Raw genomic sequence first — 26,604 nt, 5'->3', positions numbered from 1 at the left:
CCTATAGGAATTTTGAGTAACATACTCTAACGAAACTGCTGCAAGGAGGGGCTTGGACTAGATGATCTCCAGAGGTCCCTTCCAGGCCCTATGTGAATCTGTTTATATGAACATTTAGAGTGTGTGGAAGATAGTTTCCTTATGCAGCTGGTAGGAGAGCCTACCAGGGGGGGTGTCCTGCTAGACCAGCTCTTCACTAACAGAGTGGGAGATGTGAAGGCTGGGGACTGTCTTGGGCAGAGTGACCATGAAACTGTAGAATTCTCTATTGGAGATGTCAGAGCTGCTATCTTGAACTTCAATAGGGCAGACTTTGACCTGTCCAGGATACTCGTAGCACAGTCCCTTGAGAGTTGCTCCTTTAGGGTAAAGGGGTTCAGGAAGCGTGGACGCTCCTCAAGATGGAAATCTTAAAGGCACAAGAATAGGCTGTCCCTGAATGCCGTAAGGCAAGCCGTGGGGGAAGAAGACTGGTGTGGATGAACTGGGAACTATTGTTGAGACTCTGGAAGAAAAAGAATCTATGTCCTCTGGAAAAAGGGACAGGCTACTTGGGGACATTACAAGGAAGTTGCTAAGGTATGCAGGGAGGAGGGCAAAAGCCCAACTTGAACTCAGATTGGCCACTGAAATAAAAGAGAATAAGAAATCCTTTTATAACTATATCAGTGGTAAGAGAAGAACCAGGGAGAATTTCCATCCTTTACTTGATGCAGTAGGGAATATGACCACTGAGGATAAGGAGAAGGCTGAGGTTTTCAATGCCTTCTTTACATCTGCCCTTAGAGGCAGATCAGTTATGCTCAGGGCACTTTATGCCCTGACCTGGAAGTCTGGGGTGCTACACAGAATACACCTCTGGTAATTCAGGTGGAGACAGTTAGAGAGCTCCTTCTCCATCTGGACTGTCACACGTCCATGGGATGGTCTTTATCCTAAGGTGCTGAGGGGGCTGACAGGGTGATTGCTGAGCCGCTCTCAGCTATCTACCAGTGCTTCTGGTTATCTGGAGAAGTCCCAGAGGATTGGAGGCATGCCAATGTGACTCCCATCTACAAAAAGGGCCGTAAGGATGATCTGGGGAACTACAGGCCTGTCAGCATGACCAGGGAAAGTTATGGAGCAAATCATCTTGGGTGAGATCACACAGCATGTGCATGGCATCCAGGGGATCAGGCCCAGCCAGCACAGGTTCATGAAAGGCAGGTCATGCTCGACCAGCCTCATCTCCTTCTACAACTGGGTGACCAAAGTGGTAGACAAGGGGAAGGCTGTTGATGTAGTCTACCTAGACTTCAGCAAAGCCTTTGACATGGTCTCTCACAGCACTCTTCTGGAGAAACTGGCTGTCCGTGGCCTGGACAGGTATTCACTCCTTTGGGTAAGGAACTGGCTAGAGGGCCGTGCCCAGTTGTTAGTGGAGTTAAGTCAAGCTGGCAAGCCGTTACAAGTGGTGTCCCCCAGGGGTAGGTACTGAGGCCCATCTTGTTTAATATCTTTATTGATGACCTAGATGAGGGGATTGAGTGTACCCTCAGTAAGTTTGCAGATGACACCAAGTTGCGAGGTAGTGTTCATCTGCCTGAGGGTAGGGAGGCCCTTCAGAGGGATCTAGATAAGCTGGATCGCTGGGTTGAGGTGAATGAGATGAGGTTCAACAAGGCCAAGTGTCGGGTCCTGCACTTTGGCCACAATAACCCCATGCAGCGCTACAGGCTTGGGGATGAGTGGCTAGATGACTGTGAAGAAGAAAGGGTGCTGGGGGTGCTGGTTGATGCTCGGCTGAACATGAGCCGACAGTGTGCCCAGGTAGCCAAGAGGGCCAACTGCATCCTGGCCTGCTTTAGAAATAGTGCAGCCAGCAGGAGCAGGGAGGTGATCATTCCCATGTACTCAGCACTGGTGAGGCCGCACATCAAGTACTGTGTTCAGTTTTGGGCCCCTCACTACAAGAAAAACACTGGGGCCCTGGAGCATGCCCAGAGAAAAGGAAAAAAAAAAAAACAACTGGTGAGGGGTCTGGAGCACAACTCCTATGAGGAACGGCTGAGGAAGCTGGGATTATTTAGTCTGGAGAAGAGGAGGTTCAGGAGAGACCTCATTGCACTCTACAACTTCCCAAAGGGAGGTTGTGGTGAGGAGGAGTTTAGCCTCTTCTCCCAGGCAACAAACAGGACCCGAGGAGATGGCCACAAGTTGTACCAGAGGAGGTTTAGGTTAGACATGAGGAAAAACTTTTTCTCTCAGAGACTGGTCAGGCACTGGAATGGCCTGGGAGGTGGTGGAGTTGCCGTCCCTGGCAGTGTTCAAGAGGTGTCTGGATGAGGAGCTGCGAGATATGGTTTAGTAGCTTGTAGTAGCAATGGAGGATGGTTGGACTAGATGATCTTGTAGGTCTTGTGATTCTATAACCACAACGCCCTGTGGCAGGAAACTTCAGCAATTCACTACCCACAATGCTAAGTGGTGCTTTGTTTGAAGGGATTCCAGGTCCTCAATCATTTCAGCTGCTCTCCTCTGTGCCTTCTCCAGTTCCCACCCATCCAGGTTGATATGAGTGCACTCTGCAGGTTTAGCCTCTACAAGATGTAGGTACATCAACATTTTTATGCAGAAGTAAAATAGTAACCTCCCACTCACTGTTCATCCCTTCCGAAGTGACACTCAATATTCTGCAGGTGGTTTTTTTTTTTTTTTTTTTCTTTCCCCCCCCTTTGCAAATGCATATTGCATTGATTATTTGGGAGAACTGTTGGACAACTCCAAATTTTTTCCAACTTGGAACTGCTGCTTGTAACTTCTGAATCACTCAGGCACGTTTTAAATTGCTTTTCCTCAGCTCTGTTATTTCATACCTATGTGAATTACCTACTACTTTATCTCTGGTCAGGTAATGGTAATGAGAGGACAGTTGGACTTAGATGACCTTGTAGGTCCTTTCCAACCTTGTCATTTTATGATTCTATGGACAACCTTTGAGCTTTTTCGAAGTTTCTTTCCCTAAGAAAGCATAACAGGGTTAAAAAAAGAAAGACAAAACAGCCTCCCTCCACACCACAGTTCAGGACATACTCTTTTTACACTTTGAGGTGAATCAATGTTAATTCCCCAAGCATGGAGCAGATGGGGAAAAAAAAAAAAGTGAAGATCACACAGTTGAAAGCAACTTTTGTCTCCTGCCCTAGCACTCCCAAAATTAAACTACCATCAGGTCTTTCCAGCTTTATTGAAATTCTTACACCGACTTTCCAAAGCATTTGGCCTTACAACTGTGGTTAAACGTAAGTACTGTTTGCTTTTTGACTTCAGAAATCAGTAAAAAGCATAAGTGGCCACAGTGACAGGCCATTAACACTGCTCAGAGAACAAGTAGAAGGGAAGAGACAGGACTGCACATGCAGGTCTTGGAAAGCTGCGAGAATGGCTTGTTTTGAACCAATCATAGGAAAACCTAGGCAAATAACATGCAGTGCAAGAACTGTTACAAAAGTGAAAAGAACTGAACCATTAGCTTTGTTTTAATCTCTCTACTTTGAGGATGACAAAAGCCAGGAGGGTTCAAATGCTTCACAGCTTTAGATTTCAAGGTTAGGCCATACTTTGTTCTGCTCTCCTCAAATAGAGGAGCAACCATTTGATTATGTATATTAAACTACAACAAGGTGTCAAATAAGAAAGTACCATTTCAGATTGCCAAGATGGCATAATGGGAAAAACATATTTATTTCAGCCTCCTTTTAGGAAGTGCTTTTAACCTCACCTAAAAGTAAAAGTAAGGACTACCACTTGTCAGAAGATTCATGCACACCATCAGTTGGGTTTGGGACACAATAAAACAGACGCACACAGCTGTCACTGAGCAAGACCCCAGGCTATTGGCCATCTTTCAGAGTGGTGTCAGTATTCTGATCAGTTAGAATAAAGAAGATTAAAAACAGCCAAAAGACTCTTACAACATTGTTATGTCAAGGTATAACTACAACCTGAACCTACAGCTGCTAAGACCACTGGGGAGTACCTGGCTCTGCACAACTGCAAGGGGCAGGATCAAGGAAGATGACCCTGAAATGTGCAGGGAAGGAGCAGGAACCTAGACAAAAGGGATATAAGCCAGGGAACAAAAGCACAGCTGGCTGTCAGCCCCCATTTCCCCTGCAGATATGCATTCTAAACATCTGGTACACAGCTTCCTCCAAAATAGGTTTTAAGCACATGTTCAAATACCCGAGCTAACAAAATGTGTCTGGAGACAAAAGACTCCTTAGATATGAAACAATTCCAGTTACCTTCAAACAAACCACACAACCTGGGCAATCAAGTCTTTTTTTTTTTCCCCCCCCCCCTTTTCTTTTTATCCCCTCAAGCTGAACCCAAACTGGTATCCTGTAAGCCCAGGGTAAGAGAAGGCTGAGAACATCAGGGCTGTAACTGAAGGGCCAACAGGTGAGTCACTTCTGAGGGGCACACTGCCATAAGTTGAGATACCTATAAAAACAGTAACTTTAAAAGTGAATTTGTGGCTATTACTGACCTCAAATCTAGTAAAATGATAACTTAAGTGTCTTGACTGTATGAATTCATACTAGGAGGAAATTTGATGCTTCTCAAGTCACTAGCTCTTGACAGACACAAAAGACTGTGTACCACATGATACCGTACAAATAAATAACACTACAGTGAGGTGAAATCTAGCATTTCGATGGAAACATTTTGTACTTTCCTACAGTTCAGGAACATGCCCTGTTAAGGAACTAGAGCAGTATACTATCAAGTTACTGCCATCGTACACTTTTCCGGACAACTGACTGAATTACAAGTGTCTGTTCAACTTTTAGTTAGCACAAAATAGAGAGCAGAAGTTGGGAAAGCAGAATTACATTACCTAAATCAGAGTCAAAACTTGAAGATTTTGGAGTTTTTGGGAGGGTGTTGTTTTTGGCTTTTTTGTTTTACTTTTTAAAACGCAATTTCTGGCGCCTCAAGATCAGTGTTTAAGCTAGATAAGGTAAAACCAGGCCTAAGGTTACATTTACCTAACTAGGAGCAAACAGACCCATGTCTGTTTGTCCAGAGCTCCAAGCTGACCAGATAGCAGACTCAATTTCTTTAATTGTGTTACTGAAATGCTTGAACACTCTGCCTTGCAGCAGCTTTTCATGTATGTAGGTATTAACACAGCTTCCAAATCAAGATCGTCTTCTACCCTATGGGTTCCAGGCAACAGTAGGCATCTCTGCACATCTGTGAACAGCTATATTTACCCATCACCAGAAAGTCCTTGAAAGCCATCAGAAAAGTAGAACAAACAATAATGGTAGAAACTGGTATCAAAGATAAACTTGACAGAACACAAGAGACCTACTGTCAAGACTCCCAGGTCAACACTGATAGCCCATTGTGAGGCACTTCCAATCTTTTTGAAAGTTTTCTTTTTGTTTTGTTTATAAGGTGGTAACTCTGTTCTTCTGGCTGGGAGGATAAAATAGCCAGGAAGATCTAAAGGAAACAAGGCTAAAAGATCTATTAGTGTTACTGACACCAGTTCAAAATAATTTGCAGGTGTAAAGGGGAACAAGAAGAGACCCTCCCTTCTTAAAGAAAACAATCCACATTAAAAAACAAAAAACAAAAAAACCAACACCTGCTTTAGGGCATTTTATACAGAGCTATGTTAAAACAGAAGGATAAACATCTCATATTGTGAGGATTATGAATCCTTCCCACTGGAGTAGACTAAGGTTAACTTCATCCCTTGCAGTCTGCTTTGTCCCATGGCTCAGCAAGCAACCCTCTGCAACCCTCCAGTCCCATCAATGATCCTGCCAAGCCCTGCAGCTCATTGCAAGCACAGCCCTTAGAGCCAAGTCATTCTTCTGCTTGATGCCAGAGACAAACTAATATACAAATCATACCTTCTTTCCAGATGGTCATCATGCTAGTGCTCTGAATTTTCTTTTCAGTCCTTCTGTCTTTGCATCTTTTTCACTTTCATATCTTCATTAATGCTACTCAAGAAGTTCCCTTTTTTTTTTTAATTTATTTTTATAAGGTACCCCATTTATTTTAAGTTATGTCCCACAAAACAAACAAACAAACAACAACAACAACAACAACAACAACAACAAAGCACCACAGAAGGCTCAGTTCAAGAATTCATTCAAGGAGCACAAAGATCAAGGATTTTTTTTTTTTAATTGAGGATGGACTTACACTATTAAGGCCAAATTTGAAAAGAAATTAAGTTTTAACTAATTGAGATCTAGTGTAAAGAAATGCAGATCTCATGAAAGTCTTCTGACAAGTTAATCAGTAGGATTTTATCATCAGACCAGAAAATTAAGCCCTCTATATTCAACCAAGATTAACACAAACGATGTTTTTAAGTAACCAATGAAAAGGTCAATACACTTGCCCCATAAGTTACAATTGTTCCATTTTGTTCTCCTAGGTTCAAAGCTTTACTTGGTCAAGTTTCAGAAGTTCAGTAAGGGTCAGCCAGAAGGTAGTCAGTTCATTGCTGAAATAAAGCTATGAGCCTAGAACGAGAATTCTTTTATATCCATTTCCCCTTCCCCCCCCCCCATTTTAAAAGAACAAACTAAAACCTAGTTCAAATAATTTGCCTGCTCACATTACCTATTTGATAACTCTTCGTTTCAAGCCAAAAATCAATGCTATAGTTTGAAACTGATAAGCTGATACAAACACCACCAACAGCATCTCACACTTAAGACTTGTTATGCATTGGCACACTGCAGCTACTTTATTTATGTATATGCTTAACAACAACATATTGAGTAGCATTGGAAAGAGTAAAGGAATATAAAGATAGCCCCCTAGGTAGACTGATTCTATTCAGACACTATCAATACAACACTGCTGTCTTCAGCTACCTGAAGAGAGCACCCAGAAGCCAGATCTTCACAAAGGTCTATAGAGTTTGGATGAGAGGCAAGAGACAAAAGTTGCAAGAATAGAAGTTCCAATTTGATATTAGGAAGGAAGCATCATGAGGTTAATGAAATACTGCAGCAAGTTACCTGGAGAGGAAGTCTTAGTCCTCAAGAGATATTCAAAACTCAGTTGGAAAAATCCTAAGCAAGATGATGCAAGTTTGTCCTGCTTTGAGTAACAGGTTGACTTCCACAGGTTTGTTTTAATGAAAAATTCTGATTCTGCAACATTTGTCCAAGACTTTTCACAGAACAGCAGATCAAGGAGAACATGAATGGGGGGCGGGGAAGAATGCAGCCCCAACTTAACCTAAAGCAAGATGCAGGCCCTTGTTAAAAAAAAAAATAAAATCTTACAGTGACTCCATTACAGCTGCACAGAGCTTCAGAAGACAGTCAAGGACAATTGAGAATACTTGTACATAGATGCTCACTTGGCAGCAAAGAAGATCAGACACTAACAGACAACATAGAGGGAATACAGATTTATATTCTAGGTTGTAAGAAATGTTTGAAAGAATTAAAAAACAGGCATAAAGAAGAGTCTACTAGAACCAAGAAAACAGACTTGACAAAGCTGAAATGGCACCCGACAATCATGGCTGTGAAGGATAAGTTTGCCAAAGAAAGATGAGAAAAAGGCACAAAAAAGTGTCAATTTATAGAAGGAGCAGTTAAAAAATATATATATTTTTTCCTTCTTCAAGATGCACAGAGAAAAGGAATGCATAGGGCTAGAAGAGGATGCAAGTACAGAGGGACCATCTAGAAAATACACACAGAACAGGAGTTTCTTTGCTACTTCTGTTTTTCCTTTCTAACCCTTGCAGACACTGAAGCCCTGCTTTTGGGAACTCCCAGCATCTGTCTCAAATGCAAAGAAGCAGAATAAATCACAAAGGGAGGGATAATCAAGAAATAAGATACTGGAACATGCTACCCAGTTTTGGTATAGCTACAATACCCAACCCAGTAACAGGAATATACAACTGATTTGAAATAACTGAGGATGTACCGTTTGGTACCAAAGAGGAGAAAAGTGGCAAGCATGATGCTACTTCTAAGGAGACTCAGGGAAGATCTATACACTGAGCCTGTAAGCCTTATGTCACTATTAAGCAGTTTTAAAAAAAAAAAAAAGGGTAGCACTGAATGTGCTTTAAATAAACATGGAAGAGTCAAAGCAACTTTTTCAAAGGGAAATCTCTAAAGGAGGGAATGCAGCAATCAAACATGCAGCTGGTGCAGTCAGCACACATGTCCAGAAATCTTGTAATAAAATAAAGGCTTCAAGGAAGTTAGCTAGTTACGTGAGAGATTCAGTAACGGACAGCAACTGGCAGACAGCTCTTAATGTAACATGCTGACCAGTGCTGCTTCACAGAGGTGAAAAGGCCTGCTAGTTAGTTCACAGAATTAAGCTGATCCTTGTCATTACTACTGCAAACATTCACATAAGGATTCTATAAGACTGAGTGAATAGACAATACATTTGCAGATTAAACTCAGCAGAGGTAAGCAATACATACATGGGAACTATGAACTGACAAACTCTAAGCTTAATACAAATGAGAAAGTAAGCTATTGGGCTAACACTAAGCAGTTTCATGACCTTCTGAAAGGGAAGTGAGCACAAAGTAGTGTACTATAGTAATAAATTGTAGTGCATTCACATCCTGACTGCTTTGTGAGGCATTGCTTTACCTCCCATTCTTTCCCCATCAACTAGTCAGCTTTGCAAAAGGAAAAAGGACTGGAAGCCTTGATTAAAATTATGATTAAGGATGTGCTGAAGCTGATCAAACTGTGATTTTTACAGCCTGATACAGTATGAACTGTTAACTCCTGGGTGCAGCACATGAGTGTGTGGGGACAATTAATGAACACTGGAATAGTAATGGGCAACCCTGTAAGGTAGAAGATGTCAAGTCCAAGCAGACTTTATTTATGCTTTACTCCAGAAACAATCTCTAGTGCATCCACTCATTTAACTATGCCCACATCAGTGAGCATACTAACAGATAAGCAGCATGAACTATCAAGTCCAGTAATTCAGCTTGTTCCTCAAACAAACGTTACTTAGCAGCATGAATTTGGTGCTGTCTGCAAACCTTGTTTTTAATACTCTAATACTGTGGATAGCTGCTTTCAGCTACAATTTCAGCTCTTTGTGCAGGACTCTTTACAGCACCCATGACAAACTGTTGTGCTTGAGAGAGTTTTTGCATGAGGACACAAGCAGGAAGAGACCTGCATTCCAGGACAGTAGAACAGAAGTTACCTTTGGCATAGCTATATTTCCTGCCTCTAGATACCTAGAGAAGAAATACTTTTTAGTCCTAGCTCTAGAATGTGTAATGTTGTCCAATAGATAAGCCCTCCCCTGAGAATCTCCTGCCCCATATTCTTCCTTCTAACAGGTACAGTCTTTGTTACACACACAGGTAAACAATTCTCTCACAGCTGAGTTTTTTCCAACATAACCCAGAATAAACTTGCAAAGATTCTCAAGTAGGAAAACTACAAAGAATTCTTTCCTGGCTGGAAAGAATTTTAATCATAACAAACACAAACCCCCTTACAGGGATGGTATGTTGAACTCTTCACTGTCCACCTACAGCAAGCAGTTTTTCATCTTTCGTTGTTTGCTAGGAGTTGTCAAACATTTGCTTACCTGAATGAAAGTAGCACCCTCTACTGCAGCCTTCAGGTCCGTGCAGATGCTGATGAGAGCCAACTGCTTCTCTGCACTCAAAGTTCCTTTCAGGAATCCTGACTCCTCCAGCTCTTTCATTTGTTTGCTAACAGAAATAAAGCACATTTAGCTACATTATCATTTTTAAGCCACTACTATTACTATTTTTCAATAAAAGCTTCTTAATAACGCAGTAATGACACACTATTTGTCATGCCACTGTATATATAGTCAGAAATACAAAGGTTAATTTCAGTCCTTTATGTCTGCTTCTCTCTCTCTCTCTTCCCCTCCTTCCTGCAACAGGATTTTTCTTTTCTTTATACTTGGGCAGCTCAAAGATCTATTCCTAGTCCCAAATTAGTCACCATATCAGATTTCTTTTTACTAGTGCAGGATCAGCAAGAACTTCTCCTTAAGTTTAGTGTACCTTTTATTTTGTTCCTCTAGTATTACAAACAACAGCCCTTTTGTTATGACATTTCACTATAGGATCATTTAACCATATTAAAAAAAAAAATGCATTCCATGTTCCTAAAAAAAGAAAAAAATCCCCCAACATAGTATTGTAATGACTACATCATTGTAATGACTACAAAGTACCTGAAAATTCCTGTAATTAATAAATGGAGTGGCCAGAGCTTTAACTGAACATTCAGATACACATAACTACTGCATTTGGACAAGCCACCTGAAAAAGTCTCTACAGCTTGAAACCCCTTAAAAGCTGAAAGCATTTGCAAAACTGTTCAAGTAACTGAGAAGTGCAGTTTTCACAGAAGTTATGTGGGATTAAACCATCTGATCACTATGAACCTGAAGCTCTCTGATACACCATTCATACATTTAAGCTTATCAGTTGCCTCAGTTCAGAACTTCTCTATAGCTTTGTTATTATTCAGCAAAAATTGTTCATTCTGAAGAGAGAAAGAAATTCAGCTGATTGTTATTGGAAGGGGGGGGGGGATAAAAATAAATCCTCTCTTCTCCCTACCAAGTTACTTCAAAGCTTTGGCTTCTCTTTGGTGCTTGCTTACACAATAAGTAAACTGCACTTGGCACCCAGCTGGAGGGTAGAAAAGCCACAGCAAATAGAAGCTGTACAGCCTGGGGAAAAAAAAAAGAAAGTATTCCTGTATTACAAATACCACACAGCTGAGTATAGAAACAACTGGTGATCCATCACATGTTCCCTAAGTGACTGGGACACAAGGGCACACATGACAGTCTGCATGAAGGGATTTCTGGGACAGTACCACTGGCCTTAGTTTTGCACCCAGAGACCTCGGAAGAGACAGGGACCCCAAACGTTTCCTATATAAACTACAGCAGCCAGAGACAAACACTGCCCTTAATCCTTCCAAAGCCAGGCAGGCAGTTAGCCTTGGAACAAGGGTAGCATCAGCTCCAGACTTCCTCTCCAGTCCAACCCCAGCACTTACACTGAAGCAACACTTCTGCATTACAGCAGCAACCCTAAGCAGAGGTACTGCAGACAGGGATTGACTGCACCTCAACTTTCAGCCGTTGTATGAAGATTCCCTAGATTCCCTAAATAAAATGAAGAAGATTAATCTCACCTACCCTGTCAGCACATTCTGAGATAACCTTCAGATCTCTTTCAGAGAGGAAAACATAGTGTCTTTGTCTGAATTTCTTGGCATTCAAATATGCAATGTCTCATCTTTATGATAAAAGTACCTATTTCTCCCTGACAGAAAATAGCAAAAAAAAAAAAACAAACGAGCCATTCCAATCACAGTATTCTTAAGTTAGCAAAGATAAAAGTTACGTATATAAAGACAATCCAGTTCCTATGGAACTACACAGAAGTAAGTCCAACCTCAGAGATTCAGTGGGTCCTTAAATATTCAGCTTGAGCTGAAATCAACTATCAAATTGCAGAGGCACAGGTGCTGAAATACAATTCTGATTTTTTATATTTTCTTGGACACAACATAACTGAACTCTACTAGTTCCAACATGGTTTTATTAAAAGGTCATAACTACCAGAATCATAGAATCCTTAGAGTTGGAAGGGACCTCTGAAGGCCATCTAGGCCAACTCCCCTGCAATGAACAGGGACACCACAGTTAGACCATGCTGCTCAGAGTCTGATCCAGCCTCACCTTCAAAGTCTCCAGGGACAAGGCATCAACCATATCACTATATAACCTGTTCCAATGCCTCACCACCCTCACTGTAAAAGATTTTTTTTTCCTTCCATCTAACCTAAATCTACCCTCCCTGAGCATGAATACATTTCTCCTTGTTCTACTGCCTTTTTTTTTTTTTATTTTTGTTTTTTGCCACCTTCACTAATACATTTATTGACAATATGATCGTCTCATTCCATAGACGAACTCTAAGTTTTCCAAATGCTAAACTCTATTTAAAATACTCTTGGGTCCTACATTGCCACAGAAGCGTAAGCAACGTCAGGGAGCCTCCCCAATACTTAACATGCATTAAACAGTAACAGAGTGGTTAACGTACACAGCAGTGCACCACTGACCTCTACTGGATGACTTTTTATTCAGAGCAGCTTCAACTTCAGGGCCATCGTCCCCAAGAACGAACATAGACTCTAAGGACAGAGCAGTCATTGCTGTAGGACACACCACACGACTTCACACTGCAGCTGTACCACATGCAAAGCTTGAAAAGTTTGACTCCATAAGGTCTTCAGAAAATGATAAATTCACACCCAGAAGAAAATATTAATTCTTTTGAGAGCCCACACTTCGACACTGCCTATCTCCAGCGCTTCACTGTTGTACTGGACTGTATATGTCAACACTATTCTGGGAACTGAACCAGTATTTATTTCAAAATAGGGCACCCAATCTATAGCAACACTCTGGATCCAAACTGCCTGCGATGTTCTTGGTGACAACACCTACTGCAGAAGGTTTTAAAGAAGGGCCTTGGAAGTGATGCCAATAATTAAACAGTCTTTTTCTTAATATTACTACAGCAGGCGAAAGGACTGGAGAGAATGGAAGTAGGCACCATGCCTAACGGAATTTGGCCCTACAGTTTCCAAACCTAAACAGTTCAGCACATGCTCACAGCATGTGTATGAGTATGTAACCACCCAGACAAGACTGAGCAGACAAGCACCAGAGCACTACTTGCACAACCTCCCCAGCCTTCACACCTCAGGAAACCAACACATTTCTGAATGCAAAACTTCTGAAAAGCAGAGTTATCAACTCTAACACAGCAGCGACCCAGCTCCAGGCCTCACAGCTCCTTAAAAGAGCCTGGAAACTTTTCTTCCTCAGTGATTTGAGGAAACTGCTGTTCTAAGACTGTCATGGGGGAACAATTAGATCAGTCTCAAACTTCCCATCCACTTTTTCCATACAGTTTTCCTTCTACAGCCTCACTACCTTATTATTAGTGCAACATTTCCACTGAGTTTTATCTTTATCAGCAACGTAATTCTTTCTAGAATAGTAGCACAGTACCTATTTGAAAGAAATCTACACCACAATCAATGGGCAAGGGGGTAGCACGCACTACATGGTATGTTTTAGGTTTAATTTCAGGAATACCGCACTATTTGTTTTTCTTTTTTTCATTATTTTAAAGTTCAGCAATCTTGCGATCAAACCAGAATCACAAGGACTCAGAAGAAAAAGTATCAGATAGGAGAAGTTACACTTTCTAAGGCAGGTTACTACAGGTTTTTTTCAGTAGGTCAAGCGGCATGAAGCTCTTCAATTGATTATTTTTTTTTTCTCTTCCCCCGGAAAAAAGGTTGTTCCATTAGAGCAGACACTGGTTAATGATGCTACTGGTACACCCAGATCAATCCAGCATGAAGTCACTTTTTGTGTCAGGGCACCACGTGCATGTCAGCAGGTAGGTAGGCCGTGAATCCACCACACCAAGCTAGGCCCTAGTAAATGCTCTTTCCTTTCCATATCTGGTCTACTGCTATTGTGGTAACCCGTTACAAGTTTCCACTTGCATCAGTAGATGCAAATTCCAGTTTGGTCTCATTTTTGGGCACACATTCTGGAAATAGTGCAGAACATTTCAGGGTTTCCACACAGATAAAAGCAGGCCCTCATCAACAAATGCAGGGCCATCCTACTCTCCTGCCGTCTTCTTGCAGATCTGTGCACCTGCTGTTTTGTGAGACCCAAATTCACTGGGTTAAGGAATCCTGAAGTGCACTTCTTACACAGCTTGTATAGATTCAAACCAATGTTCCAGAAGTAATCACATAATAGCTTATTTCTACTCATTATAAAAGTGCTTTGTACTACTCCTTCTTAGTTTAGAAGAGAAAAACTAAAAACATTCCTTTGTACCGTTTAGTTTAATATTTTAAAGTAGCTCCATACTCTAGGTCACAGACTAAAGACTTCTAGTCTTTTCAACACTGAATTAAAAACAAACAAACAACAAAACAACCACACACCCAGAAACAACACACCCACAACTACATTTTAAAAATTTCCCAGAAAGCAAATCCCAACAAGGTCAGAAAAGTAACTACCAACTGCTTTGTCACTCAACTTCACCAGGTAGACCCTGCTGCTCTTCTCTAGGAGTATTCATGATGTGCTGAAGTTCCAGCTCTTATAAAAATATCACCTCAGTAATGCAAACAGTTTTACTGCAGGTTGCGTGCTATGAAATCAGTGCCAAAAGAATGTTCCAGTTTAACTGTATTTTCACAGATTCAATCATTAAGATATTGGTTGGGAAAAAAAAACAACTACTGCATAGCTTGTGTTCTTGTCACAAATGCTATGTTTTTCTGGAACTAAACTTTTTAACTAAGATGTTAGAACAGCCAAGATACATAAGTTAATTATAAGTTGAGTTAAGAACACCTTATGTAAAGGGCAAAACCTGCCTCGAACTCCTATGGAACAGCACATACAGGCACAGGATAGTACACTGACACACCTCAAATAGCTCTCCACCCAGCTATACACAGTAATTTGTTTTTCTTTTCCAAGCTGAAAACCTCAGAAGACTGAAGTCCTCATTCTGCTATTAGACAAAGAATAAATAGGGATGAGTGCCAGCTTTACTAATGTAGCACGCAGAACTCCTTCCATTCTCAATAATCTACAATCTTACTGTGGATACTGCTACAACAGCAATTCTGCAAAAAATGCAAGTGTAATAAATGTTAGGTTTGACTAATATCTACCTGCAGAGTTTTGAAGAAAGAAAAACAACACAAAGACAAACCACCAAGATAGATTTTCCCCTCTTTCACTATCAAATCTTTTTTCTTTCTTTTTAATAAGAAGCAAATCTCACTAAAAATTGCATACTGCTTAACCTTCAAACTCCAAGAACTGAACTAATTCAATAAGGGGCTTCTGAAGTCCCTCCCCCTTGATATGAGCCTTGCTACTCAAAATAATCAGAATGCAACACGCCATAACCCTTTTTCAGGTGAAACTTCATGTCTGTACAAGCTGCCACATAGCAGTTACCATTTCATTGTAAGATAGCAGGAAGGGAACACTGAAACATTTTGTTTTATACTTATCAAACAATCTGAACTTTAGAATTAAATGCTGGTAAAGCAATATAAGGCTGTGTGCAGAATCACTCTATCAATGCATGCCCCCTCTCACACAGACTAGATTCCAGGACTGGCAAGAAGAGGGTGAACAGGACCAATCAGTCACTGTTCCTTCTAACTTATGAACCAGTGGCCAAGTAAAGCAGCTGAGGAACCAGGTTCAAAGCAAACAAAAGGGAATAGGTCTTCATGCAGAGAGCAGTAAACCTGCACATCACAAAGTCCTTTGGCAAGGAGTTCACAGAAAGATTTACACAGGTTCAAGGGAAGGTTAAGAGAAATACTTGGAAGCAATATGGGTAAGAGTCACTCAGTACATATGCAGCTTCAAGACACTGTAGGCTCAGGGAGGGGAAACAGACTGGCAAGACTTGAACTTATAGCTTTCAGACATTCCCAAAGAATGGCACTTTCCCCACAGTGCACAGGGTTATCAGAGAAAAGGGTTGGGGTGTACTGCTCTGAAGCACTAACTGTTCTCATGCTCAAGCCCTCAAATCTGCACTTTTTAAAGTGCTTCCAAGCCTCTGCTGTAACTGGTCAGTAGTTGTGCCTTCAGTAAAACTAGCTACCTCTTCTTTTAGGACTCCAAAAAAGTTGCTTCAAATTTTTAAAATATTTCTAATTAAAGAAAACTAGTAATTATGGTACAGCTCCTTAGCAATCAATATTAGCCTCTTTGCATCTTGAAACACCCTTTGTTGTATTTCTACACAAAAAACCTTACACTCCTGTATTTCATCATAGTCTATAGATAACCTAATCACAGAAAACATGGTTTCAAGAACTTGGATCTAAACTTAAGCTCCTAAGAGATTTGGGAACATGGTTCTTCTGATAGTAACAGTAGTCGTAGTTTTATGCTAATGTTTTCTTTAATGCTCAAAATCTGTGCTCCCTCGAATAACAAGACTGTTCACTCCTAGTTACAGAAATCCCACAGATTCATTACAACGTCAGTTATTTGCACAGTCTAGCAGTGATAGGACAAGGGAAAATGGTTTTAAACCAAAAGAGATGAGGTTTAGGTTAAATGTTAGGAGCAAATTCTTTATTCAGAGGGTGGTGAAGCACTGGCACAGACTGCCCAGAGAGCTGTGGGTGCCCCACCCCTAGAGGGGCTCAAGGCCAGGCTGGATGGAGCCCTGGACAGCCTGGGCTGCCGGGTGGCAGCACTGTTGATGGCAAGGGGTTGGATCTGGATGGGCTTTAGGGGCCTTCCAATCTAAGTGATTCTATGATAGCAACTCAGGAGACGTACCGAATGTTTTCCAGTGCAGTTGTTAGTTGTTGTTGTGCAATATCATAAAGTCTCACTTTGAAGCCTCCAGCAGCAAATACCATGGCCCAGCTGCGACCAATGAGTCCACTGAAAAGGAAATAAATATTAACCAATTAATAAAAAAGTATTTTCTTCTGGGGTCCAACGAGCACTTCAAGAACTAAACCAGAGTTTGAATTCTCCAGCATTTAATCTAAAGATCAGTTACATATTAATAAGAATCTAATCTCTCTCTTGAGCAAAGAAATATCCTTCACTAGTTGTACAGCAGCTTCTGAGAGCAGGGAGAAAGATAACAAGGAATTAAAAATAGAAGAAGGAGGGCAGAATTCTAAGGAGTAGAAACCACTACTTTGGGACACTGGATTCAAGCGTCAAAAGTTTTGTCAGCTGTAATCCTAACCTAGGAGCTGGTGCAAAGAACCACATTACTTGTGGTCCATTACAGAGAAATCTGTAGTAACCAATAATTGTATTACATCAAAGCGATGCTGGTTTTAACTTAAGTAGTCCTATTACTTGGCATTAGCTTCTTCAGAAAGAAGCACTGAGACACAGTGCAGTAAGTTTAAGTAACTTCAGATCACATAAAAAAATAACAGCCCCAGCAAGAACTCCACAGCTACAACTGCCACAGTGACAGCATTGATCATTACATGCATTTTCTGCCACTTCCCACATTGCTGTCCCTGTAACACTAAACTTAAGCAACCTCTGGCATTTGGGAAAAGGAAAGGCCAGGAAGGTAACAGTAAAGGACGTGGGGGAGTGTAATAAACAGAGAGAAGTCAGCAGACCAGATGCAAAAAGAAGGAAGAGAAAAATAGGAACACGTCCAGGCTTTAGATAAAGTAGAACAAAAAGAGAACAAAATAGGAAGCTTCGGGGAAAAAAAAAAGTAGGAGTCAGAGGAAATAACTGAGGCAAAAATAAAGTGAAACCTTACATTTAGTATTGTTGAGTGAGCACTGCCCACTTAAAGAATACAATTTAAACTATAAATCAAACACACGTCATAGAAACCCAGAGGCCTGCATCTCTCAAGCAAACTACAGAGTAAGCGAACTTACAACAAAGGTACAGGCCACGGTAGCTACAGCAGCCCCCCAGCCAGCGAGCACTTGACAACTAAAAGCACTGGAGTACCTGAACTCTAAACAAGCATACTGGGCTACCAATACCTTTATAAACTAGTAACACCTCTTTAAACTGCACTCTGAATAAGAGTTATTTAAATCAACATTTAACGACAAAGTAAGTTTTATTTTTATTCACATACAGATTTTTAGAACTGTGACATTTGCTTTCTTTAGAACTCCACGGCACACAAAGCTGCTCGGCGGCAGGCAGCAGCCCTGCACTACTCCTGCTGTACGCGACAGCGCCAGCACGACGCGCGGCTGAAGCGTTGACCCCCGGGCCGTCCTCCCGGACACGAAGCGCCGTCACCCGGGGCCCAGAAGGAAGCGCGGCACCTCGGGGTCCCACCTGCTCGCCCTCGAGGAGGGCGGCGCGCAGCGGTGCCGGCGGGCCGTGCTGTCACATGGCCGTGCCGCACACGTGCCGCTCAGCTCCGGCGGCCGCGGACACGGCGCGACTGAACGCCGCGCTGCTGTTATCGAGTGAGGGACGTCGGCTTGAGCTTACGAATGGGTGAAGCAATGCACTCGGGAGTCGGAGACACCGCCGTGTGTGTTGTGAGAACGCTGCAGGAGCCTACCAGAGAACACTACCAGGTCAATGACGCTCCTGGCTCTTACGAGCTCTCAGCCTCCTTTACCGGCGCTCCAGAAACGGGACGGTGCGCAGAGGGCAGCACTGCTGCAGACCCGCAGGAGGTCGTTCGTTACGGAAGCGCCGCCGGCTGCCCCGGGGCGCACAGAGGCCTCCCGGCCGCCGGCAGTGCCCGCCCGCAGCTTGGGGGCCCCAGCCGACAGCCGCTCTCCCGGGCGCCGCTCGCAACCGCTACCCCCCACCGCTGCGGACTGCGGCGCGGCGGCCGCCCCTCATCCCGAGGCCCGGCGCCCCCGGGCCGCGCCGCCCCGCCCCGCGCGCAGCGCCCCCCCGCGGACGGGCGGGCGGCCCTCACCTGCCGATGATCGCCACCCGCGCGGATTCCATGCTCGAGGGACACGCAACCACCGCCGCCACACAGCCAGGGGCGCCGCCAGCGCCTTAAAAAACGCCCGCTCCCCACCCACGGCTCCCGCCATGTCACGGCCGCCCCCATTGGCTCCTGCTACGAGCGCTGCCATTGGCCGCGCGCCGCGCCCCTCAGCGGCCACTCCTCGAGCCCAGCCGGCCGCCCTCGCTCCCCCGACGGGAGGGACTCCGCTTCGTTCGGCCGCCTCGGCAGCCGACGGGGGCTCTCGCGCGGCCCGAGGGAGGATGGCCGCGACGTCTTCCCTCGCGTCGAGAGGCTGGTTCTGTCCGGACGTTTATGTGCGGTAGCCCACGGGCAGCGCCGTGAGGCAGAAGGCAGGGTCTCACCTCCAGGACAAGAGCAGCCTTTACCGGGGCACCGTCTGCCCGGCCTTCCTCCTTGCAGGCGTGCTGAGCCACGGCCAGCATCTTGCTTTTATGCAGAGACCTCAGTTTTACCATACTGGCAGAAAGTACCAGAGCCACAGCTTCAGAGCTGTTCAGGTTCCACATCAGCTCCCACTGAAACTCACCCAGCTGTGAGTCGGGGCCTTGGGAGCTGCTGCCTCCCATCCCATCGTGCTTGGTCTGCAGAAAGCTCTGGATTCCAAGGTGATGTTCAAATTTAAAGCTAATTCCGTGTTTTATTTATTCATTAGGGAAGCACTGTTATCATTCAAAATACTTTCTTCCTGAGTTCTGATGATGCATTTTTGTTGACCTTCTTTTTTTCCATGAGAACTTTTCTATGTTCTGGCTTTACAATGTCAACACAATTAAGTTGACGGCTCCATTTTTTGTTTATTCTGTGTAGTTCCCATTCATCTCTATATTGCTCTGGTATCATGCTGGATGTTCCTGAAAAGATATAAAAATTAAGATTTTAAATGTTTACTTGCTACCAAAGATCTGTGCACTTAACATAGCTGAGAACCACTTGTAAGTTTTGTGTTAATGGCATACTGAAAAAAGTTACATTGAAAATAATTTTTTCCCCTCAGAATAAGTGTTTCATAATTACTGAATGTCAGTGAATCAATTTGGCTCTCATTGCTTTTAGTTTCCAAGAAAAAAAAAAAAGCTACATAATAACTACAAAACATTGTCAATATCTATCACATTGTCACTATCTATCCCCCTCACTAGCATTAGAATCACAGAATGGCCTGGGTTGAAGGGGACCTCGAGGACCATGTATCTCCAACCCCCCTTCCACAGGCAGGGCCACCAACCTCCCCATTTATTACTTGAACAAGGAGCCAGATATCTCAGAAGTATAAATTGCTAAAGGTCTCATGCTGACCACCCATGGGACAGCAGATAGAAAGAAAACCAAACTACAATCTCTCTGACCTCAGCACCTAAACACTGCATCTGTAACATGGCAGCTACCGTTAGGTGGGAAATGGAGGAGCAAAGTGCAGGCCACTGGTCCTCAAGATTGCAGGAAATGGGGCAGCAGTGTGCAGGAAACCTGGCCCTGCCAGTTTATGGCTCAGAAGCATTGTTCTATTATTATAGCAAATACCAGTTTTGCTCCTTTAAAGACTAATTTGAAATTGCATGACTTGGCACATATTACAAAGTTCTTTGTCTAGCCGAAGTGTAATTGAAGCTCTGTATATTTACCTTGTGTGCACAATTTTTTCTTAAAAAAAAGTTCCCAGATAAGAGAGATGTATTTTGTACTTTGGAAACATGGTTTTGAGAACAGGATCATTATCACTCCCACTTGGAATTACTTACAGGTTATCTCAATATTCAATGATATACTGAGATGCATATTTATATCTGAAGTTATCTTATGACAAAAGCAAGACTCAGTGATAGATAAGTTAAGAAGCTGTGTGGAGAAGGACCTGGGTGTCCTGGTGGACAACGGGTTGGCCATGAGCCAACAGTGTGCCCCTGTGGCCATGAAGGCCAATGGTTTCCTGGGGTGCATTAAAAAGAGCGTGGCCAGCAGGTCAAGGGAGGTGATCCTCCCCCTCTACTCTGCCCTTTTAAGGCCGCATTTGGAGTGCTGTGTCAGTTCTGGGCTCCTCAGTTCAAGAAAGACAGGGAACTTCTGGAGAGAGGCCACAAAGATGATGAGGGACCTGAAGTATCTCTTTTAGGAGAAAAGGCTGAGAGACTTGGGACTGTTCAGCCTTGGGAAGACTGAAAGGGGATCTTATCAAATATCTGAAGGACAGGTGTCAAGTGGAGGGGGCCAGGCTTTTTTCAGTGTGCCCAAGAACAGGACAAGGGGCAACAGTCACATACAGGAGGCAAACGGGCAACAGTCACAAACGGGAACACAGGAAGCTCCACATGAACATGAAGAAAAAAATTCTTTTAGAGTGACAGTGCACTGGAACAGGCTGCTCAGAGAGGCTGTGGAGCCTCCTTCTCTGGAGGTATTCAAAACCCATGTGAACACTTTCCTTTGCAACCTACTGTAGGGAACCTGCTTTAGCAAGAGGTTGGATTCAGTGATCTCCAGAGGTCCTTTCCAACCCCTATATTGTGTGATATAGGGAAAATTAAGAGCTCAGACAAGTTAGGAGGAGTTAGTGCAGGAGTTTGAGAACAGTTACATGGCCTACAAGTTCTGTTGGTGACCAAAACAAGAGATCTATGGGAATGAAATCTGAACTGTTCTATTACCATCAGTGTAGCAGTAACAGCACCACATAACTCTACATTAATTATTTTATTAGGGCATAAGAACAGCCTTATTCCTCATTGTTTTTGATAGCCAGACACACTAATGAACCCAAGCTGCCAACACGTTAATAGATCAAAAGAGGAGAAAGAGAGATTTATAAGAAAGGAAAATAGATAGAATTAAGTTGTAATGAGTGCATGTCAAGGAAACGCAATGTGGTTAGAAAGAAAACAACATTAGTTTAACTTTTGTGTAGCAGCCTAAGAGTTTTTAGGTCTAGTGCTTGGGGCCTCTAAAATATACTACAGTAATTCTTCTCCCTCTTCTGCAGCTCACATGGGAAGGATAGAAGATACATCAGCCAGAGGCGTCAAAAACCCATAATCAAGAAACGGTGAAAAGTTCTAGGCTCCATTAAGGGCTGAAAAGTAAAGCTTATTATTGGCAGGAGGAAAAGCCCAAGTGGAGCAAGTATACACTCACCATCCTCTACATTCATTTTTTTGGTCCAACAGCAGTAGGAGCAGATTTGGCTTAACACATTTGGAGTTCCAAAGTTGCCTCCCCCATGTTTTTAATGTGTATTGAGCATGCTCAAACATGCCTCACAGAGGAGGTGAAAACCACTGGGGAGGTGGGATTAGTGCAGGGGAGGAGCAGGGCCGTATAAAAAGGTCTGGGGGAAAAAAGGAGGAGCATTACCAGTGCTTGCTGGGAGCTAGAAGGGTTAGAATAGGGAGGAGGTGGGAGCATGAATTCACACACAGGAAAAAAAGAAATCACATGTCTCTAAAATACTGAGTGTCATAGTCTGAACTTTTGGCAGGGAATGAAAACAGAGCCACAGTTCATCCTTGTTAAATATTAGGCTGTTTTAATATGTTACTTTTCACCAGCAGAATCAGAAAGTACATTTATTTTGTAATTGACTATGGCACGTTGTTGCTATGATAGTAATGTTTCAGGAAATAAAATGTGCTTAAATAATAGTTTTCATTTAATAATTTTATTCCTATCTGTAAAGTAGTGGTTTGCACAATAATTATAATTAGTGTGTTTTAAAATCATGCTGTTATTGAAATTATAATTTTGATCATTATTAGCAATTTGTGCAGTTATCTTAGGTGGCTGTTTACAGTGTAAATGGTTTGATGCAATTATTACCAATAGCACTAAATAGCTGATTCTTAAACTATCTGTAGGAATCAGAAGTCTCATAGAAAAAAAAAAATAACTATGCAAATGCAGGATTTAGAAAAACCAGATAGAGTTATATTTGTTAATGGTAGAAATATCCATCAACAAAATAGTTCTCCTGATGCAGGTGTCTTTTAAACCCTGTGCTCCCCACAGGATATGTGCTCCAGAACCTTCATAGCTTCGTTGCTCTTCTCAGAATGCATTCCAGGGCCTCAATGACCTGGATACACTGGATTGATTGATTGATGAGCCAAGGCAAACTGTATGAGTTTCAGTAGGGCCAAGTGTCGGGTCCTGCATTTTGGTCACAACAATCCCAGGCAGCCCTACAGGCTTGGGGAGGAGTGGCTGGAAAGCTGCCTGATGGAAAGCGACGTTGGTGTACTGATGGATAGTTGGCTGAATATGAGCCAGCAGTGTGCCCAGGGGGCCAAGAAGGCCAATGGTATCCTGGCTTGTATCAGGAATGGTGTGGTGAGCAGGACTGGGAAGTCATCCTGCCCCTGTACTCGGCACTGGTGAGGCCTCATTTCAAGTACTGTGTTCAGTTTTGGGCACCTCAGTACAGAAAGGATATGGAGGTGCTGGAGCAGATCCAAAGAAGGGCAACAAGGCTTGTGAAGGGCTTGGAGAATATGGCCTGCGAGGAGAGACTGAAGGAACTGGGGCTGTTAGGCTAGGGAAAAGGAGGCTGAGGGGAGACCTTATTGCTCTCTTCCAGTACCAATACCAAGAAAAATGCTTACAGCAAGAGCAGGGCTGGTCTCTTCTCACTGGTGACAGGTGACAGGACGAGAGGAAATGGCCTCAAGTTGTGCCAGGGTAAGTTTAGGTTGGATATCAGGAAAAACTTCTTTACAGAAAGGGTTGTGAAGCACTGGAATAGGCTGCCCAGGGAGGTGGTTGAGTCACCATCCCTGGGTGCGTTTAAAATCCATTTGGATGTGGTGCTCAGGGACATGATTTAGCAGAGGGTTGTTAGTTAGGGTAGTTTGGTTAGGTCGTGGTTGGACTCAATCTTTAAGGTCTTTTCCAACCTAAGTAGTTTTATGATTCTTAAAGTCTGTGATTCTCCATGTCTTGTAGTGGGGGCCCCAAAACTGAACACAGAAGTTGAGATGTGGCCTCACCAGAGCTGAGTACAGATGGACAATCCCCTCCCTGCTCCTGCTGGCTGTATTTCAGACACAAGCCAGGATGCCATTGGCCTCCTTGACCACCTGGGTGCACTGGTGGCTTATGTTCAGTTGAGCGTTGACCAACACCCCCAGGCCCTTTTCCTCTGCACAGTCTTTCAGCTGCTCTGCCCCGCGCCTGTAGTGTTTCAAATACATTCTTCATTTTCTTTATTCTCAGAAATTTCTAAAGATATCCATTAGTTTCAAGAGGAGTGTTTAAATGCAGCTTTACTGTGTGAGGATGTTAAGCTGAAAATGCCTCCATGAGACAACTTCTGAACATCTGGTCAGTCAAGGATTGAATACTAGAAAATTATTAACTTTTATGAAATTTTAATGGGAGAAATACCCTTTCAATTCAGACCATTAAAAATACATATATATTAATATATCAAAGCCACACCTTAGGAGCTGGGCAGACAAACAGTTAAACCCACAGATCAAGGGTGGGGCACACAGGAACAGGCACACAGGAACATTGATTACAACACAGATGGTGGCCAATAACCCCTGAACCCAAGTTAGCAGGTGCTGGAACAGTTTGTCTGAGCCCTTACTTGCAATGTTACTGCAGCAGAAAGACAGATACACCATGCATATATTGAACTGCCAGGACATTAGTACTGTTTAACAGTATATCTTTATGATCTCCTTCAGGTTTCACTGAATTTATCAGATCAAGTACTTAAGGTCTTGAAATCTAACTGAACAACAGCAAATATATATATATATAAATATGTATGTATATATATATATATTTGCAGTTTGCTTTAATTGCACAAACAGCTAACATGATGCAAGTCAGAGGACATCTTGGAGCATGACTGAAAATCTGAAGGTGGAAAAAGAACTGGACAACTTCATTTGGTAACCACTCTGACAGCTTAAAATGATCTGGAATTCACAGCATACAGTGTTTGGGCTGCTTGCTGAATTTGAGGGGGATCAACTGCACAATCCAAATCACTCTTAGGATTTAGCCAAAAACTGCTACGGATTTTCCCCATAGTGTAATCTTCTGAGGAAACTGAAACTTTGAGGTTTTGCGTTAAGTCTTCATGCATTCAGGTCTACTTATACTTCATAGAGGAAAAAAAAAAAAGGCAGATTGATACAGCTTTTAGAAGTGTAAACAAAGCCTATTACGACCCTCAAGTTGTTATGCATGGACTGAGGGACCTAAAGAGCTGAGCCAGGGAGTACTCCTGATCTCAGAGCCCACTCTGATGCTGGAGCCAACTGCCTTTGCTGTTAACATATCCCATTACAGTGTTAATTAATTACCATTCTCACGGTTCTCAGTATGGACTGGGAAGTAATAGGGACTAGGAACAACTTTCAACAGCTGGTATGAATGTGTACACCCTGCTTTGGAGGGTAAGGACACTTAAAATGGTCATGGTCAGATTCTAGTTATGTCCTGGCACTATTCCATTTACAAGATAGATGCACCAGCATTGTCCCTCCTCTCCGGTGCCCTAAAGAATTGGTCTAAAACATCACAGTATGCCCAGATCCCTGAGATGGACAAGCTAAGTAGCAAAACTAGGACTGCTGTCACAGCATGTTACCTGCTGCTCAGTCTGACTGTGTCAGAAGACAACCAGAAAATCTAAAAACCATAGGCTCAATTTTATGTGAGGGGTCAGAGGCACAAAAGAAGGGCTAGAAATGTGTGTATTTTTTTTTCTGTTGAAGTTTGTTATTTGTGGCAAGTAATTCACCTGATTTTTTTTCCCACATATTATCTGTTACTCGGTAAAATATTTATATTCCAGAAATGCCAGGTATAGAAATTTTCATGTCCAAAGGACTCACGTCTTAAGTTTCAATGTGAAAACAGTTAATGCACGCAACATAAACAAGTTAGTGCAAGCAGTGATAATGTCTTAATACTACTTTATGTTATCTTTGTTTCTCATGTTTTGAGCTGGTGTTGAAAGAACTTTCACTGATATCCTTTGTGCCTTATCTCTCCTGAAAGGACTTTGAAGCTGAAAGGTGAGGAGCAGAAAGGCTCAGTGTTGTGTAATGCTCACAAAACTTGATCGTAGGATAGTAGTATCAGTAGGATACTCTATGTACTGTTTTACAGGTTTTTTTATGCCCTCAGCAGCAGGCAGCAGGTGGGGCAGCTTATATTTGGCCTCAGAAACCTTTTTCTCTCAAAAAAGTAAAACACTGTAGTCACATTGAGAGGTCTTCAGTCTGCCTTGTTTCCCACAGAGCCATGGATCCTTCCTGTCCCCAGAGTAGAAGGATTTGCTGTGGGAAGGCCAGCTGGCACTAGTCAGATTTTGGATTCCAGATACAGGAAAGCAAAATCCAGCAAACAAGAGATCTTTTTCCATTTAGGATATCCTAAGTGGATTTATCCTAAATATAGGCTAAAGGAAAGCTGTTTACCAAGACCACCATCGCTCACAGTGGTTCTGTGTTCTTCTTTCAGAAGCTGAGGAAAGCAGAGGGGTGAACAGAACTTACTTGTATGTCTATTGTATGATGCATATTTTTATTCCTTCACACAGATTCCCGTCCTGGAAATAGGGACAACCTAACTCAGGAAATTAAGTGTATGTATAATTTTTTGCAGGATGAGGTCAAAGTAAGCCTTCGAACAAGCAAGGAATTTAAGTTCAAGTTTAGCTCAGTGATCAACAGTAATCCACATCAAAAGCCCACGGGAGTTCAGCACAGTTACTGCCAATCAAAAAGATGGTCAGCTACGCTCTCTGGATAGCAGACTTTTATTACTGTACAATTTGTGGAAACAAGGTAAGAGTTGGCGTCTTTTTATCCCCAAGACGAAGAACGGGGATAGAAGCAAATCAGGCGCCCACAACCCCCGGCCCTAGCCTTCGTTCCCGCCCTCTCTCCGTGCCGCCATTTCGGCGGGAACGCCCCCTCGCAGCGGGCAGCGCTACGCAGGCTCTAGGCTTC

At 42.9% G+C, this 26,604-nt stretch overlaps 1 protein-coding gene across 3 annotated transcripts in view; it reads right to left on the bottom strand.

The window, feature by feature from the left end:
- CRYL1 (crystallin lambda 1) overlaps positions 1-18,741 on the bottom strand; it is a 51,522-nt gene extending 32,781 nt beyond the window's left edge. Inside the window, exons 1-3 of one of the 3 annotated variants that reach the window (XM_085216201.1) lie at positions 18,584-18,741; positions 16,474-16,581; positions 9,628-9,754 (exon numbers count right to left, since the gene is read on the bottom strand). In XM_085216201.1, coding sequence (XP_085072327.1) covers positions 9,628-9,754; positions 16,474-16,581; positions 18,584-18,615 — 267 coding nt within the window. In that variant the 5' untranslated portion in view covers positions 18,616-18,741. Of the gene's footprint in view, positions 1-9,627; positions 9,755-16,473; positions 16,582-17,773; positions 18,105-18,214; positions 18,536-18,583 lie in introns of those variants that run through there. The other 2 variants (XM_085216202.1, XM_085216203.1) reach the window with 2 other exon arrangements.
- Positions 18,742-26,604: the final 7,863 nt, after the last annotated feature.

The sequence above is a fragment of the Meleagris gallopavo genome, chromosome 1, assembly GCF_905368555.1.
Source record: "Meleagris gallopavo chromosome 1, MGAL_WU_HG_1.1, whole genome shotgun sequence".
Classification (NCBI taxonomy): Eukaryota; Metazoa; Chordata; class Aves; order Galliformes; family Phasianidae; genus Meleagris; species Meleagris gallopavo.
Note: the sequence above shows the minus strand (reverse complement) of the source record. Positions and strands in the feature narration are given on the sequence as shown.